Below are 18,117 nucleotides of genomic sequence, written 5' to 3' on the forward strand. Positions count from 1 at the left end.
GCAACTTATATATATGCTCTTCAACTTTGTACTTATTTGGCTGTATAACTATTTTGATCTGATCGTCACTGATGAGTATTATGTAGACGAAACGCGCGTCTGGCGTATTAAATTATAATCCTGGTACCTTTGATAACTAATTGTATAAATCTCTTTCTCTAATTCTATGGAAAATTATCCCTTTTCGAACCCATTGTATAAAAAAATTTAATCAACGTGTGGTTGCTGGTGATCTCAGAAGATCATTGGATGATTTTAAGGGTCATGACCTTTTGGCTGACTGGATGAACCAAAATATGATAACAGGTGTTAATGAAATTGACAACTTCGTGCAATGTGAAAGGCACTCGAAGGGGATTTTCGATAAACAAAGAAAGAAAATGTCTTTTTAATCATTAGAGAAACAGATTCTTACATAGTTACTCGTGGATTATCGGATTTATCCAATCTCGATAGTTAAATTATAAATTTTAAAGTACTCGCCGAGGCGGCTCGAACTTTAAAATTGATAATTTAACTATCTCGATTGAATAAATCCGATAATCCACTGGTATCAATGTAAGAATCTATATTTCCACCTTGTGGGTGCAAGGGCTGCCATGTAGCGGCATTATACTGCTCTTTTTCGAAATTTACCAGGGTGTCTTTTACGGGCAAGAGATATGGCTCTCTTTTAAAATGGGTCAGACATTTATCGTCCCCTTCTGACAGACTATCATCATTTCTCAAGGCCATCACTACAATATACAGTGAAGTTGGTATGGTTCTTTTAATGCCATACTTTTCATATGTATTCTATTGTATTTAAATTGAACCCAGTGTTTTATTTTGTCGCGGTGAAGAAGTGACAGCCTTAATTATCTGTTGACAAAATAACTAACGAAATGAAACGGATCGTATTTATAATCAGTGGTACGTTTCGTGTATTTAAATTAAAGAAAAGAAACTTTTGAAAATAAAACAATGTTACCATTCTAATCAAAGGTAGGATATTTTTTTTAAATGTTTACATTTATTTAATTATACTGTTAAACATTTGAAAAGTTCTTTCAAGATATTTGATACATCAACTGTTTTGTGACTGATGATGAATTTTTAATCCACTTCTTACTTCACTTAAAACTATTTTCTATCGATAACTATTGCAAATTCAAATGCTTCAAATAGTTCTTTTTTCATTGTTGTACCTCGGTGTACCTTTGATTTCCTCTTAGTTTATGTGTTTCCCTCGGTTTCGAATTGCAACCTGGATTTTTTCTCTCTATCAATTTATAACTTTTGAACACCGGTATTCTACTGTTGCCTTTATCTTTTCATGGTTTTAACAGTTTCTGCTCAATTTGTGATACTTGTTTTATTATTGTTATAAAAAAATATCTGCTGATCAGTCGTAACATACGGTAGTATACGTTTTACCTGCATACGAAGTTTATATCATACTGTTGATACGATATTTCAAGGATTCCAATAATGATGTATTTGATAGTTAGTTGCTGCTTACAAGAAAGCAAGGCTTCTCAGAGGTAAAGTTGAGGTCGTCTATTCGGTTGATTTATGGACGTTAAATGATTTGGTTGTTAATTATATGTGTCTCAGAGGATCATTGACATGTTTCAATTGTCGTGACTAAACTGTCTTGGTTTTCGTGATTGTTAAATTGTGGAGCAGGATATTTTAGTTTTTGACAGAAACTAGAAGGTATACATAGTACACGGATGACCAACTTACACTATTCTGTTCTAAGTTCAGTGGACTTCAGCAAAGTCTAATTTGCCATTAAAAAAAGAAAGATCATATCAAAGAAAACATGTGTACTTCGTTGATTGTACTTCATCAAAAATTACCTTGACCAAAACCTTTAACCTGAAACAAACACTATAATTTTCCTTGTTGAATGGAACGTGAAATTGGGATCATAATTTGCTATTTACATTAGAAAGATTATAGCATAGGGAACATGTGTACCAAGTTTCAAGTTGATTGGTATTCAAATTCATGAAATACTACCTTGCCCAAAAATTTAACCGGAGGCATGATAGACGGACGGACGGACGGACAAATGAAAGGACCCACAGACCGAAAAATATAACTTAGCGGTTGGATTATAAAACTAATTTTGATTTAATATAATGAGGCATACCAGAAAACAACCCTGGATTTCTGGTATTAACAAACAGGGACTCTTCACTGGTATGCTGGACTAGTGAGGTATATTGTTAACAGCAGAAAATGCAATTTGTTGTGGAATAAAGAAAAATAAAAAAAAATAGAAGTCCCCTAAGTGAGACATAAAAATCTCCACCAAAAGAATTTCGATAGAACGCACAAGTCAAGGAATGCAGTTTAAAGTGGAAATGTATGTTCTTGATGTTGGTGCTGCTTCAATCTTGAAGATTGGTACTTTTTAAGTTGAAATATTTGTACAATCTCTTTTGTGGTCAATTTTATTACATTTATTTCATTAATATATCAGTCGTGAAATAGAACAAACATTATTGTATTTGTAGAATCCGTCAGTTCAGTTGAATAGATATAAATATCATTGTGGTTAAACTTTGGACTACTTATTTATATTGAGGATCGTGAAGATAAAGGACAATGCTGGCTACTTCATGGGAATCCTTTGTTTGAAGTCTGTCTCATGCAAATACAGAAATAAGTTGGCAAGACAGGGCACAGTTGTCTCTAATAAGGAAGACGACTGGTTGCTGAACAAACACGTCCTCCAGGTATTCAAATAGTAGTAAATATTTGTTGATTTAAAAATCATTAATAACAATGTATCATCGTTTCTACATCAACATTATATTATCAATTTCAATTTTTAGTTTACCGAACTCTTTTCTGTGCGGTTTGCGTTGCTAAATCTTTAATTGTCTGTTCGTCTTATTTTGTCATCTCTCTATCTTTGTTCGACTCCCAGGGTTGTAATTGGATCCGTAATATCTTCTTTTTTTAATCTTGGTTAAAATGCAAGGTTTGACTTTATTGATTTTTTGCACCGGCAACTAAAATGAGTGAAGTTCTCGACGACATTTCACATTATGAAAATGTAACTTATTGGTCTAACTTGGACTTATTTATCCTATCTAAGCCCTTATTCATATACTAGTATGTAAGTTTTGTTTTTACCCTTTCCTTCATACATGTAGCTTATATTTGACATTTTGGTCATAAGCACGATTGATAAAAAACATAAATCTAGTATTTATAAATAAATAGATTTGACTAGTCTATTCATTTAAGATTCCATTTGGTCAATTGACTCCTCGACTTATCGACATTGGGTTTTAAATTTAAAATATATAAATATAAAAGTACGCAAGGCGCTGTATGACCAAAAGGGGACATAAAGTCAATGACTAAATTCATCTAAGGTGGAATTTGCCCTGAAGAAGTTCGAACCTCGGTTTCTTTATAGTTCCAACGAAGAATATGAAAAGAAAAAAATCGTCTAAGAAACCAAGCAAATAGTTCTAAACGTCAGACGCGCGTTTCATCTACAAACGACGCATTTAAAAATTTCAAAGTCTAAAATAAGTTGCAAGTTAGAGCATTGAGGACCTAAAATACAACTGAGATCATCTATTTCTGGGTAAAAAATTTATAGTTTTGTAAAAAATATCATGTTTCATTAGTTTAGTCTTAGATGTATGATTTTTTTATTAGTTGTTAGTGGTTTTGAACTAGCTGTCATATAACTGCGAGTACTCTCAGGTCTGTTGATTGTGTCTTTTTGTGTCGGGATGTATAAGTACCCGGCCACGTCCACTTGTTTTTTTGTCCATCTGATGAGTTAAGCCTTTTCAACGGATTTTTATAGTTCGTTCTTATGTTGAACTGTTTTACCACTATCTCAGGTTAGGGGAGGGTTGGGATCCCGCTAACATGTTTAACCCCGCCACATTATGTATGTATGTGCCTGTCCCAAGTCAGGAGCCTGTTATTCAGTGGTTGTCGTTTGTTTATGTGTTACATATTTGTTTTTCGTTCATTTTTTTATATATATAAATAAGGCTGTTAGTTTTCTCGTTTGAATTGTTTTACATTGTCTTATCGGGGCCCTTTATAGCTGGCTATGCGGTATGGGCTTTGCTCATTGTTGAAGTACGTACGGTGACCTATAGTTGTTTATGTCTGGGTCTCTTGTGAACAGTTGTCTCATTGTCAATCATACCACATCTTCTTTTTTATAATTGACTGGTATCTAATAAAATCATGTACGAGTGTAAGTTTATTATTTCGGGTAAACTGAAGAAAAAAGCATGATCTTCTGCTCTCGATCATGTAAGAAAAAATGAGAGACACCCATGATAACATGATTATAATAAACATCTATTATTTAAAATTGAGAATGGAAATGGGGAATGTGTCAAAGAGACAACAACCCGACCAAATAAAAAAAAACAACAGCAGAAGGTCACCAACAGGTTTTTTGTTATACATATTACCTTGCTAACACCATGTAAGAACGCGAACAATCTATATTTTTTTTTTTCTAAAATAGATGTCAGAAGAAGTTATCGACTGGAGGCATGATAAATCGCCACAAGATTGTCTAAAATATTTACTGTTCAAAGAAACACTATCAGATGTTCATTTCATCTTCAACAATGACTATTCGTCTGGTAGAGTTCCAGCGCATACATTTGTACTTGCCATGCGCAGTGCAGTCTTTGAAGATGAATTATTTACAGAACGTGCAGAACACGAGGATATTCTTGTAGAAGATATTTCAAAAGACATATTTGAAATGATGTTGAAGTAAGGCCCTAGTGTTTTTTTCATTTTTTATTGCTATTCTCAGACATTGATCAGAATTATATTAGTTTGTCAATTAAAATTTGCATTGTAGGAACATATCATCCTCTGTTAATACTGTAAAAAAATTTAATAAAACATAGAATTTTATTTGGTGAGAACACTGATCGAATGCATTATTTTTTTCTGGAAATTTATTAATGAAAAAAAAAGAAAACTCTTAAACAAACCACCAATAATAAACTCATAGATACCAGGACTACATTTTGTATATACGCCAGACGCGCGTTTCGTATCGAAAGACTCATCAGTGGCGCTCGAATCCAAAAAAGGTTAAGAAGGCCAAATAAAGTACGAAGTTGAAGAGCATTGAGGACCAAAATTCCTAAAAGTTTTGCCAAATACAGCTAAGGTAATCTATTGCCGAGGTAGAAATTCATTTTTAAATCGTTGATAATGTTTCGAAGTATCTTATTTTTTAATAACTTAGTGTATTCAAGGGTATAACGAATGCTTTCATTTTAGATATATTTACACAAACATGACAAAGATAACCAATGCAAATAGTGTTGGTTTGTTACAAGCAGCCATGAAATATCAGATTCAGGGACTAGCCGACTTGTGTGTTGCACATATGGAAAGATCACTCAACCGGAACAACGTCTGCAAGATTTTGGACGAGGCAGTCAACTTCGAAATCCCTTCTTTAAAGACAAGTGCTTTATATTTTCTTTCAAATTTTACCCGGGAAGTTTTCAAAACAGAGGGATTTCTATCTCTTTCTTACACAAGTCTGGATTTAATTTTAGGTAAGATCTTCAGAAGGTGAATCTTTGTATTATTCCTCGATGTTATATTCTGACTTTGTGTAACTTAGCATCGCAACATTTTAATCCTTTTTCACAGTATCACAATTTTGATGACGATAACATGATTTGTCACTCAACCAAAACCTTCTTTCTCATCAGATCACTCATTTTTGAATTTTATCCCAAATCACCATAATTGAAATAATATTCACCAATATTTCTACTACTTACAAATAAACGAGTTAAACAGTTTTCACTTGATTGAAAATGGGATATAAGACTATGAGGGTGGCATGGTAATATTTCCTGTTCCATAGGGATGCAGTCTTTTTAGAATTTTCACCACTCTCTGGCACTGCCCAAAAATCCTCCTACACAGGAAACTGAGGTAATTTGAATTCATCATAATATTCAGAAATGAATTTGAATATAATTTATAACGACCGTTTACTTTTTTTTTGCTATCTTTATAAACATCGGGCTACTAGTGATTTTGGGTGTTAATACAAAGTTTTAAAACATTCTCAAAATTTTATTTTCACTGGAATGTATAATTATTTCATATTTTTCTACACCTGATTCATCCCTCACTTTGAGAAAGGATGTTCAGTAGATATTATATGTTTGTTCATTCAAGTGAGACGAAAGATATCAGAGGGATAATCGAACTCATAGATAGAAAATAAACTGACAATCGCTATGACCTTCTGCTGTTGTGTTTTTTTTATTTTGGTCGGGTTGTTGTCTCTTTGACACATTCCCCATTTCCATTCTCAATTTTATAAAAATAAAAGACAAACAAACACATAATGGTACAGAAGACAAAACATAAAAAACTAAAGAGAAAGCAACACGAACCCCACCAAAAACGTGGGGTATTCTCATGTGCTCTGGGAAAGGTAAGCAAATCCTGCTCCACATGTGGCAACCGTCGTGTAGCTTATGTAATTACAAATCCGGTAAAAAATCAAACTGTTCAGAAACATTGACATAAGAAGGGGGCCAATTGCCGGACGGAGACCTATACCCCGTCAACGGTTGATGTGCAAAAGTAAATATATTAAATTGTTTACATTACATCGCAAAACATTGTTTTAGAATTCTCCCTTTTTATTCATATTGTAGATTTGGACAAACTGTCAACATCTGAAATTGAAGTTTTCAAAGCTGTCGTTTTGTGGGCGGATGAGCAGTGTAAAAAGAACAATATACCTGATGAAGGGGAAAATAAACGAAACATACTTGGCGACATGTTCTACAAACTGAGAATTCCAGCAATGACTTTACGACAATATTCTAATATTGTGGTCACGAGTGAATTGCTGACTGAACAAGAACAGTTACAGTTATTCAAATATTTCACACTTCAACCGTCATTGAAATCAAAAGTGTCAGTGACAATTGCGAATTTTCCGATGAAACCAAGGTTAAGGACAAAGGCTTTAGATGATTGGCAACCCAAAAAGTCAACACCAACAAAAAAGAAACAAGTAAGATTTGCATCAAGTAATCAAGTTAATGTGACGCAACTTCCGGCCGAGCCAGTTTATGGGGACGATAATTTAGACGCAAGGGAAGTGGAAGCTCAAGAAGTTTTTGGATGAAATGCCTACCAGTATTAAAAACAATGTTATCTTGATATTATTGTGAGCTATCTGTGCTTTAAAGATTTTGTTCTGTCGATCTGTTTTTTTAACTCTATATCTATAGTTGTTATACAAGTATTTTAATATATATGTTGGTTTCTGGTTTTTTTTTATTATTCCTTATTTGGTCAAGCTGGATACAAAATATGAAACTCACTACAACCTTGAATTGTGACCTTGTTTTTTGTTGTATTCTTACGTAATATGAAACTACATATAACTGATGTGAGCATGTTTCTGGTTTAAAATTAGACACTCATAACGTAATTGGACTATTCCAAAATTTATTAAATCATAAACATTCTTGTGTCTGTTTGTTTTGTTCACACAACGCTGTCAATATAAAGGAAATTAATGCAAATGTCATACAAGTCAAATGTTCAGCTAGATATAAAGCTAGGTTTAATCCACCATTTTTATAAGAAAATGCCTGACTAAGTCATGAATATGACAGCTGTTATCTATCCGTTTAATGTGTGTTGAGGTTCTGATTTTACCATTTGGTAAGGGGCTTTCCGTTTTGAATTTTCCTGGAATTTTGGTATGTTTGTGATTTAAATTTTTCTTGTAGAATTGACCTATGGGTAATTAGAATATATAGTTATGATATATTGATTGTTCTTTGCTGAACCTCTATGGCCAAATATAAACAATAAATAAAAGAGAAAGGTTCTTCAAAATTAGTCTTCCAGAATGGATGCTGTGCAATTTGACAGCCAGTTGACCAAAATGATATGTTAAAATGCCAGCCAGACGCAATCTATCGTGTTGACGATATTTCTTTATTTTGCATTTATGGAAACATCATACTTACAAGTATATATTCAAGGTGTACTTTATATATTTTTTTTAACGAAACAAGAAAAAAAATATCGGTTAAAATGTCAATCCAAAACAAACCTTTTGCAGTGGTTTACTTAATTAAATTGGTACAAAAAGGTATGTGATAAAATATTTGTTTTTGTTTTCAGATAACGGTGCTACCTTGATATTGACAATCGTTAATAGAATCTTTATCGAGTCAAAAGAAATGTTAAGAAATTTAAATCAACACGTTTATCTTCGTCATTTAAAAGACAAAAATAGATTTACAAACAATTATCAAAACAATAAAACCGATCAAGATACTTTATATCGCATATTGTTCTTAACTATCAAATCCACATTGTTGAGACATTAGGCCTTGCAATGACAATTATTAATGTTCATTTATATACAATTTTCATCTGCTCTGTCGAAAAGTATTTTTGCATTAGGCTTTGCATTAATCATTTGCTTGAGTGAATAATATTTTCTACAATATAAACAATGTATGTATAATGTCAGAAATATAAAAGTGTGTGCGTAAGAAACAGGATGAAAAGCGAAGCTAACCGAGCTTTCTTCCTGTTTCTAAGCCAGTAAAAGTTAATTTGATATTTTCAAAATTGTACATATATTAGGTTTTTCCTTAAATAATCGGACGTGAATGGGTGTTATTCATATTTGTTCAGCACACACTGTTCAAGTATATTAATAAAATATACTAAATTATGTTAATTTTTCAATTTGATAGGAAAAAAGTTAAAACACAGATATACTGAACTCTAAGGAAAATTTAAACCGGAAAGTCCTTAATCAAATGGCAAAATCAAATGATAAAACACATCAAAAGAACGGACAACAGCTGTCATATTCCTCACTTGGTAAATGCATTTTCAAATATTGAAAAAGGTGGATTCAACCTGGTAGTATTGCGCTAAACCTCTCACTTGTTCGAGACAATCGCATCATATTCCATTATGTTTACAACGATGTGTGAACAAAACAGACATATCATTTTGGTCTCTTGTGGACAGTTGTCTCATTGGCAATCATACAACATCTTCTTGTTTATATATAATATGTAAAATTGTCAAAATAAGGGTACAACAGAAAGTTTTGATTTCTGTATTTTGAAAACGAATGGTCTTTAGTTTTTAGCTAGAAATAAAACTTCAAATTAAGTATTGATTAAAATGTAAAAGGAAAACAACTGTAACTGTACTGTAATAATGTGCACACTTGCAATTGATATGACATGATTATCTCACATATAAATGCGTTTTTCAAAATATATAAATTATGTCAGAAAATTTAAACACACAATTTATTTGGCGTGGCCTTCTATAAAAAGAATGAACAGGGTAACAGGATCTGTTGGTGTATCATGTTCATGGAAGGAAGAAACGAGATTTCGACGAGTTTGTCGTTGGTTGAAAATGACGAAAATATATGATATTCCGGAATATATACTAGTATCTTACGTGTTATTTTGGTTTGGATTTTTCTTCCATTTCATTGGATTTGTTGCACCAAACTGGTATAGCTACACAAAGTATGGTAACACTACTATATATGGCGGTATTTGGAGAACCTGTGATAAAATTATTGGATGTCAGGATATAATTGATGGGGACGTATCTTGTAAGTTAGCTTAGAAAGACCCTCATATTTCATTTATAAATGTCATCAGTACTTTTTGCTTAAAAAATTATATGTATACTTTGTTTGCCTTTACTTTCTATTCTGTTGTGTTTCTTTTTAAAAGATATATTTTATGTTTCTCTAAACATCATATATTTTTTGGGTGTTGTTATTTTTTAACATTTAGTTAAATGATATTCTTTATATTGGATGTCACAAAACATATTTCTGAAAAAAACCTTTCGTCATTGAATTAATGAATTTAAATTATGTCAAAGCATTTTCCCCCCTTTACCTAATTGGTTTTTTTTTGAATGAACAGTTTTAGTCAAATATCCCTTTTTGACGGTTACAGCTTCTTCTAATATAATTAGTCAAACAGTGAATTCCATGCAGGCACACTAAGTTTTTCATAATTTTCAAATTTTTTTAACTTTTAAAAATAATAAGCCATGTTTGTTGAAAGTTTGGGTCAAAATAAATAATTCACAAAGTAGATCCAAAGTTGAAATATATTTACCAAACTTGATGGTTATTTTTTATGTCATTTTTTCGCAATAATTAATGAATTTTGTGTCAAAATCGTCAATATTTTTAATCGATGGCTGTTATTTTGATGTCATTAGATTAATGCCATGTTTGTAGAACACTAGCCGTCCCGTTAACACAAAGTCTTGTAGCAAATGAACTTTTAATTGGATTTTACGAATTTTTAAAACGCAAGTTTTGTCAAATTTTTCATTTAATTAACGAAGAGGGTCGTTTTAATGGCGGACATCGTTCACTTCATTGGTGTAAAGTGTGACTGTAATTGCATTACTTCCTAAAATGTGTGATTCTGATTTGTCCTTCATGGAATTTTCCAAATTTTATATATTTAAAAAAAAAATATCTTTAAAGTAGCGGAGACGGCTATTTTCTAACAATTAACAGATCTCGTGCCCTTCCCCGCCCTTCTTTATTTTTCTGTAATGAAGACGACTATAGTAATTATTTTAAACTTTTTCTTCCTCGCAGCATGATTATTACAGTTCGTTGTGACTTATCTATTATTTTCATTTCATATAGCTACTTAATTTGAATTTTGTAACTATACTGCATAATGTTGTATGTTAATGTTATTGTAGCATGGATGGAAGCTACTCAGACATTTGAAATATTCGGGTTTCTCATCCTTCTTGTGACAGCAGCCATTTTTACCGCCAAATTATGTCGTTTTGAAAACAAAACGGACAAATATACGTGGATAATTATTGGACTTTTATTCACCAGCTGTAAGTAATTTTTAATGAAAATGAGAACCGGGGGGAGGGGGCGGTGTAACAATCCAATGAGACAACAACAGGTAAACACTAAATAACCGGAAGAGACATCTAGATGTTAATATAGCAACTAACATCTTCAACAATTGTAGACAGATGTCTACATACAACTGAGAATGTAAACAAGGAATGTTTCAAAGAGACAAAAACCCTAAAAAAAAGGGTATACAAGTCCATCAATCGGGTGCGGAAGTTTCTCACTGCATTAAATACACATTGGTTGCCTTCGGCTGTTGTCTGCATTAAGGTCGGGTTGTTGTCTCTTTGACACATTCCCCATTTCCATTCTCCATTTTATTCAACGCTGCCAGAAAAATCCCGTAACCGAAATCGGGCATCTGACAGCCTTTTTATTTATATCATTGACACCATTAATAATACTCTTTTACTATATTTAGAAAATATATTTCACCATTAAATTAAACGAATGTAACTAACAGTATATAAAATATAACAAATTCCTCCTAAAGTGCCTATTTAGTTTTTGGAAAATATTAGTTTTTGTTTGGATGATATTGTTTCTAATCGGTCTAATTATATTGAATAATTTCAAAAAAAGGTATCAGCTAAAGAATCTTTAATTTCTATCTTAGATATAAAGTTCTTGTCAGTGATTGTTCAGATAATATACCGTACTTGACTATTATACTTCAACAGCACATCAGTATCTGAAGTTAAGATATGATATCAAACTTGTCTCCCTGGGGCCTGGTTTTCGAAAGTATCATAAGATATGTCATAAGATATATCTTAGGACATATTTTATGATCATCTTATGACTATCATATGATATGTCATAGAATGTAAATCAAAGCTGTCTTAAGAGAGTCATAGCTATGATGCTCTTATGACTGTCATAAGTGAATATTATTTTCTATTATTTTGAATAATGATAAAAAAGTGATAACTATAAAAATGAAAATGAAAAGTATGAGCATTTTAATTATAACCATTCTTAATATTTACGAATATATTTTTTTTCATTATAATGAACATTCATTGTATACAAAAAATGAATTGAAATATGACTTGATAATTTGTTTAAATTTAGTTTCGAATATATAACAACTCTTGGCTTTCGTATATAATCATACATAGCCCCCTCCCCCTCCCGATACATGCATTGTTATTTAACTGTGAATACTTTTTAGATTTGGTAAATCGAGTACGAAATGCCCGTGCACAAACGTAAATATACGAGTACTATTAAATATAATAGGAACGAAATAATATGTATATTTATTATACAAAACCACGAGTTAGAAAATAATTCCAAATGATATGTCGCAGGATATTCAAATTCTAATTCACGTAGTTGAGAAAAATTAAATCTTTACTATTTAGCAAACTGAGAAACACAACAAATATTTTTATTGCAATTAACATGAAATTATACATGAAAGTGATTAAAATTTTAGTTGAGAATCATATGACCATCATAAGTCATGTCGCGAGGGGTCTTAAGTCTACGACAAAAGTTATGACAAATCGTAACTTGGGACACTTTCGAAAACATATCTTACGACTATGACATGTCATAAGACCATCATAAGACATGTCTTAGTCATAAGATTCTTTCGAAAACCAGGCCCCTGGAACGTTAGTGTTTCATACATTTTAAAAGAAAGATTGAAATACTAAACCAATGATCTTGTTTCTCTCTTTTCAGGCTTTTTCGTCATGCTTGGATTTATCATATTTGCATCGGCCGCTCCAGCAATTATTCAAACGAACATGGACTTTGCCTTCGGTATGATCATTGTGGCGGCAATATTCTTAGTGCTTAGTGGAAACTTTTTTGTTTTAGATGCCACAAAGTAGCCTTTGATAAAACCAACATTATTACGGGTGGAAACAAATTATTTGTATAAGACTGAATTCTGTACTTCGTTTGAGCTCTTTTGATTATTAAGATAATAACAATAATTCAGAAATAGCAACAATTTAAAGGCATGTCCTTTCAAAGTGGTCAACAATAGACTAACCTACATGTATCATACCAGTTCCTTTTAAAGTGGTCAGCAATATACTAACCTACATGTATCATACCGGGTCCTTTTAAAGTGGTCAGCAATATATTAACCTACATGTATCATATCAAGATTGTGGTACAAAAATTAATTCACTTTTCATTCACAGATTCTAATAGTAAACTTGTTTATTACATCCATACATATAATGTCATTGTAACAAGCAGCAATTGATTCGATTCAGAAGCTTTCCTTCTCATAATAATATATACTCAATTCCCTATGACACTTACCGGGTTCCGCGCCAATGTGTTTGATCTTTTAAGCACATTTTTTTTTGTTTTTACAAAATTGCAAGACATTTGTGCTGAAATCGTTTTCATAATACAATGCACAATGACGAATAATTTAAAAGTAATTTCATAATATGATTTGTGTGTACAGCACATTATTTCTTACATTTCATTAAGAAACTGCACGCAAATTGAATCGACGATAAGTTAATACTTTAGAATTATAATATTACTAACTAAAGTCCTTTTTATTTTAATATATTGATCAAGTTGATTATATATTAAAAGAAAATGTAGCATATTAGAGTTCTATTGAAATTTTACTTTCAGTCTACTATTCGTATCATGTAATTGTTTCGCGTTTTCACGTGAAATGCACGTTACGGGTACCACATATAGAGCAAAATCTGCTTACACTTCTAGAGCATCTGACATCACCCAGTTTTGGTTGCTCAAATCCCCCCTTTTTTTTGGTTGTGTTTTGTTTTCAATTGTTTGTCTGTGGTCTTTTTTTTTCTCTCTTTTTCAGCCATGGCGTTGTCAGATCGTTTCAGACTTATGAATTTGAATGCCCCTCTGGTATCTTTCGCCTTTCTTTTACATGTATGATTTATTTAATTACCAACAGGGAGGAGAATCGTTTATATTTAATATCCATGGAAACAAAAAAAAATCTCTTTTTCTATTGAAAGTTTTTGTTTATTTATAGTCAGCTTATGATTCGGTTCTTTGTCTCTGTACTAAAAATCTTTGAATTCTACGTTTTGTCATATAAATGATACAAACAAGTACGGATAAAATACCAGAAACAAGACCTGCTATAAGACCTCCCCTAACGCATGATAGTCCAAAACAATTTCCACCTTGTGCATTTGCTAACTGATGATCATACAAATGACCGAAAATTTCTTGGATTCCGAAACCAACAACTGCGGCTAAAAGAATAGTCATGCCCCAATTTCTTCCAATGTTTTGTAGACAAAAACGTTCACTCATCACTGTGGGTGAAAGCGTCCAAATTATTCCAGTGCTAGCTCCGCACAATATTGTTGAAATTACTAGCACCCCGAAGGCAGATCCTTTCAAAATTGCAAGCAATAAACTAACAGTGAACAAAACACACGAAGCTAATAAAAGTGTCATTCGTGGAATCTTGTCTTTCAGCACGTCTGATAAAAATCCTAAAGAAAAACTTACGATAGCATTACTAATAGGAATAAGAATTAGAAGTACACTGTCGTGTTGACTCAATCGCACTGACTTTGATATTGTTGTCAAATTATTGAGAAAAACTAAACCTATAGCAGCAGCAAACACGAACATCCAAGAAAATAAATGGTAATCAAGATTACAGACGATTTGTTTTAAACTCATAGAATCTTTATCACTTAGTTCGTCATTGTTGTTTGAACAGCATGATGAACTTGTAACCTGAGACGTTGAAATAGAATTCATCTCCGTCCCAGTGTGGCTTTCTTTACGATAAGTTTCTACTGTATTAGTTCCATTTATACTTTCATTGTCCGGAATAATTTTGATGGTGTCGTCTTGAAAATCGTCCGTGTATATACGGAGAAACAACATACACATTATGCCTACAACAGCGAACAAGATCGCAAAAAACACTAGAAAATTAGCATACTTTGTTCCTCCAGATCCTGTCAATACGTGCAGATATATCTGTACAAACACAGACGGACTACCAGCAATGAATGAATTCAGCAGCCCAACGATTGTTCCACGATACTTTTTATCAAAATTCATTATATTAGTGTTCAGTGCGACCATGTAAGTAAATGCAGATCCTAAACCTGAAAAAAAAGAGTCAAAGTAATTAAGGTTAATGTTGTTTAGAAGAGAGGTAATTTACAAGTATTTCAAATTAAGTCTAATTCTTCTTTTTGATTATACTGACGAGAAACAAGAAATAGCACTAGAAAATGTTGCTTTCAGCCCTTTTAGAATCATACTCGAAATTATCTTTGTCTTGTTAGATTCGTCGTACTCCTTGCTAGATGAACCGTTAAATAATAATTAAGTAAGGTATACTACCCTCCTTTCGGAGTAGTCTAGTCCTACAGACTGAATATTTTTACATCAAATAATAGGATTGATGGATACATCTGCATTACACAGCTATTCTTTCATGTTAATAATCACACCAAGTGTTATAAAATAATTTGAAAACTATAACATACATACCGCATAGTAAAAAGTAGATCCCCATTAACCAGCTGTTGTTTTTGTAGAAAGGTACAAACTTTGTAGTACTCCATAGAAGCATGTATGATCCAACAGACACTATAAGACCTGCAGCTGATGTCCAAAATGGACCAAATTTGTCATACAAAACACCAGGAATAAAACCTATCCCTAGTCCAAGATTTAATAGGGAAGACTGTAGTTCCACTGAAATTGAACATTTCAAGTAATGAGTTTTTGCATGATATTGGTAATTAGACAATAACTTTACATGTCGAGATGGAATCGAAAATAAGTGAACATTGGATTTTTCATTTCGGCCATGCAAAAATATGTTGACCCTTATCCACAAAAGGAAGGGCTATTTTTCTGTTAGGGAGTAGTGGAATACTTCAAAATGATCTGTCATATTAATATAATAATCAATAAAAATGTGTAAAAAGCAGTATAAGTATTGTATATTTTATATGAAACTAATTTAATTCTCTCCATTCGTCCTTGTTTAGGATTCCACTATATCTTCACCGGAGCGATACAGTAATTATGATTAGAATTTTGTAAATGTTCTAAATTAATTGTTCTAAAGACTTGTTTTCTTAGATTATTTGCAATTATATAACATACAAAATGGAAAAAAAATGTCAAATGCTGCTTAAAATTCCGTCTTTAATTTTTAAAGTGCTTGCATGTTATAACTACAATTTTCTTCTGTAGTGTAACGAAGACATTTTCTAGAATACAGTGATGTTACTGAAAGGAATTTCTGAAACCTTGCATATAATAAATGTAATCAGGTTCGATTAATTTATTTCTTGTCCTAAATATATGTAATTCATATGTACCTTCTGTCTGTGTATAATTGAACAATGACTTAATATCTCCCTGGTAAACATTGAACGTAAATATTGACCCAGAAACAAACTTTGCCATACAGCCGACGAACAGTCCAAAATACCTCATAAACTGGAACAATCTTGGAGATCTGTCTTTGTTGACTAAACACATCTAAAACAGTGGTATTTGCAAACAATAGATTTTGCGAAATAAAGAAATAAGTGCAATTTAAAAATAACACTACGCGACAAAAGAGAGAATGGTTAGTTTCAACATATTTGTCATTTATAGTAAATTGGGAAATAAGATATAACAACTTATATAAATCCCTTTCCACCTTGCGGGTGCAAGTGCTGCCTGTAATGGCATTAGCCTGCTCTTTTTCGAAATCTACAAGGGTGTCTTTTACGTGCAAGAGACATTGCTCTCTCTTAACACGGGTCAACCATTTATTGCCCCCTCCAGGTGGATTATTATCGTTTCTCAAGACCATACCCGCAAATGATGTAAGGGGAGAGCCGAAAATTTAGTCCCTGAGAGAATGATTATGCAATCTGTACATGTGGTATTCTTTTAAAGAATCTAAATTTTTTAATTTAGTCAGATAACTAATTAACAATGTATAGTGTTTTAAATTACATGAAATATTTTTTAATTTCTAATTTCATGTTGCATTAGAAAAAGCACATTCCAGTAGCGGATCTAGAAATGTTCATCAGAAGGGGACTCGCTCCAGTCATGCGTCAGTGATTCCCTATATAACCAACCAAATTTTTCTCACAAAAGGGGGGCCCGATCGCCCTGTCCCCCTAAAACTGAATCTGCATTTGATCACGAATCTTTAAAAATCTACTTTAGATTTTTAAATACTGACATCGAAAATGGACATTAACGATATGTTTAAAAAAGTAGACATTTTCGTACTTTAAGTTTACTAATTCTGATATGCCAATTATATGATTAATCAATAAGACAGCGGATGCATTTTGACAGTTTCAATTTTCATTTTAGGAATTATGCATTTGCACTAAAACTAAGATTCTAGACGACCTTTGTTTGTATTGTTTATGCTCATTTTGTCTAGGCGCTCTGAAATATTTTATGTCTATGAATTTGGTTTCTTAAATGACTGATCTTGAGCGTACTAAAGATTTATTCCGGAAAGGTGTGATGTGCTACTTGAGATCGATGTGTTTTCACTATTATATATGATTCTATCAGTTAAACAAAATGAGATAGCATAGTCATTATAATCTCAACAGTATTTACTATACTATCTAAAAATAATTCACCCCCTCCCCAACCTCTCGAAAAAAGGACGAAGCTAACAAACAGTGACTGTTTCGCACTATCCCGTCAACCTTTCAATTAAAAAAACAACTCACCATGTAATATTCATTGTAGTAACAACCTTATTCAAAACAATATAGATATACCTTGTATGTATTGTTAACCCAATCATTAACACATGTGATACAGTTTATCATATGATTCAATAAAATAATCTTCAATTTGCTAAGTACATTGCAGATAAAAGTATATCACAAGTTTGAGCTTTCTAAAAAGCTGAGCATATGGCGAAAGTCGTATGATTTGCACCACGTGACTTTGATCCTTTTGATAAAATTCTTCCCTTAATTCAAGATTGAAAAGATAAAATTATTCTTATTATTGAAGGGGCATGTATAATTATATTGTAATGGCTGTCGTCATGATTAGGCAAAACTGTGGCTATGCAAATTAGCAAAGTAACCCCTAATTTTGCCGTATGGGGCTGCTTCGATCTAATATACTTTAAGGTCATATGTGTGCATGTGGTTGCTGATTTTGTATTG

The 18,117-nt window shown here is 32.3% G+C and overlaps 3 protein-coding genes across 3 annotated transcripts; 2 read left to right on the forward strand and 1 right to left on the reverse strand.

Moving 5' to 3' along the window:
• The first annotated feature begins 2,513 nt into the window (after positions 1-2,513).
• On the forward strand, positions 2,514-7,467 carry LOC134705196 (BTB/POZ domain-containing protein 6-like). Its single transcript, XM_063563955.1, has 4 exons — positions 2,514-2,729; positions 4,508-4,764; positions 5,287-5,570; positions 6,696-7,467. The coding sequence occupies exons 1-4, from the start codon at positions 2,613-2,615 to the stop codon at positions 7,172-7,174; spliced, it is 1,137 nt and encodes a 378-aa protein (XP_063420025.1). The 5' UTR covers positions 2,514-2,612; the 3' UTR covers positions 7,175-7,467.
• Positions 7,468-9,398: 1,931 nt separating this feature from the next.
• Positions 9,399-13,194, forward strand: LOC134707451 (uncharacterized). Its single transcript, XM_063567197.1, has 3 exons — positions 9,399-9,661; positions 10,789-10,935; positions 12,653-13,194. The coding sequence occupies exons 1-3, from the start codon at positions 9,457-9,459 to the stop codon at positions 12,802-12,804; spliced, it is 504 nt and encodes a 167-aa protein (XP_063423267.1). The 5' UTR covers positions 9,399-9,456; the 3' UTR covers positions 12,805-13,194.
• A 727-nt stretch (positions 13,195-13,921) lies between these two features.
• LOC134707452 (uncharacterized) lies at positions 13,922-17,751 on the reverse strand. The gene is made up of 4 exons (XM_063567199.1): positions 17,719-17,751; positions 16,291-16,453; positions 15,449-15,655; positions 13,922-15,057 (listed from the first exon to the last, which is right to left on the reverse strand). The coding sequence occupies exons 2-4, from the start codon at positions 16,451-16,453 to the stop codon at positions 13,961-13,963; spliced, it is 1,467 nt and encodes a 488-aa protein (XP_063423269.1). The 5' UTR covers positions 17,719-17,751; the 3' UTR covers positions 13,922-13,960.
• Between the last annotated feature and the right edge of the window lie 366 nt (positions 17,752-18,117).

This window comes from Mytilus trossulus, chromosome 2 (genome assembly GCF_036588685.1).
Source record: "Mytilus trossulus isolate FHL-02 chromosome 2, PNRI_Mtr1.1.1.hap1, whole genome shotgun sequence".
Lineage (NCBI taxonomy): Eukaryota > Metazoa > Mollusca > Bivalvia > Mytilida > Mytilidae > Mytilus > Mytilus trossulus.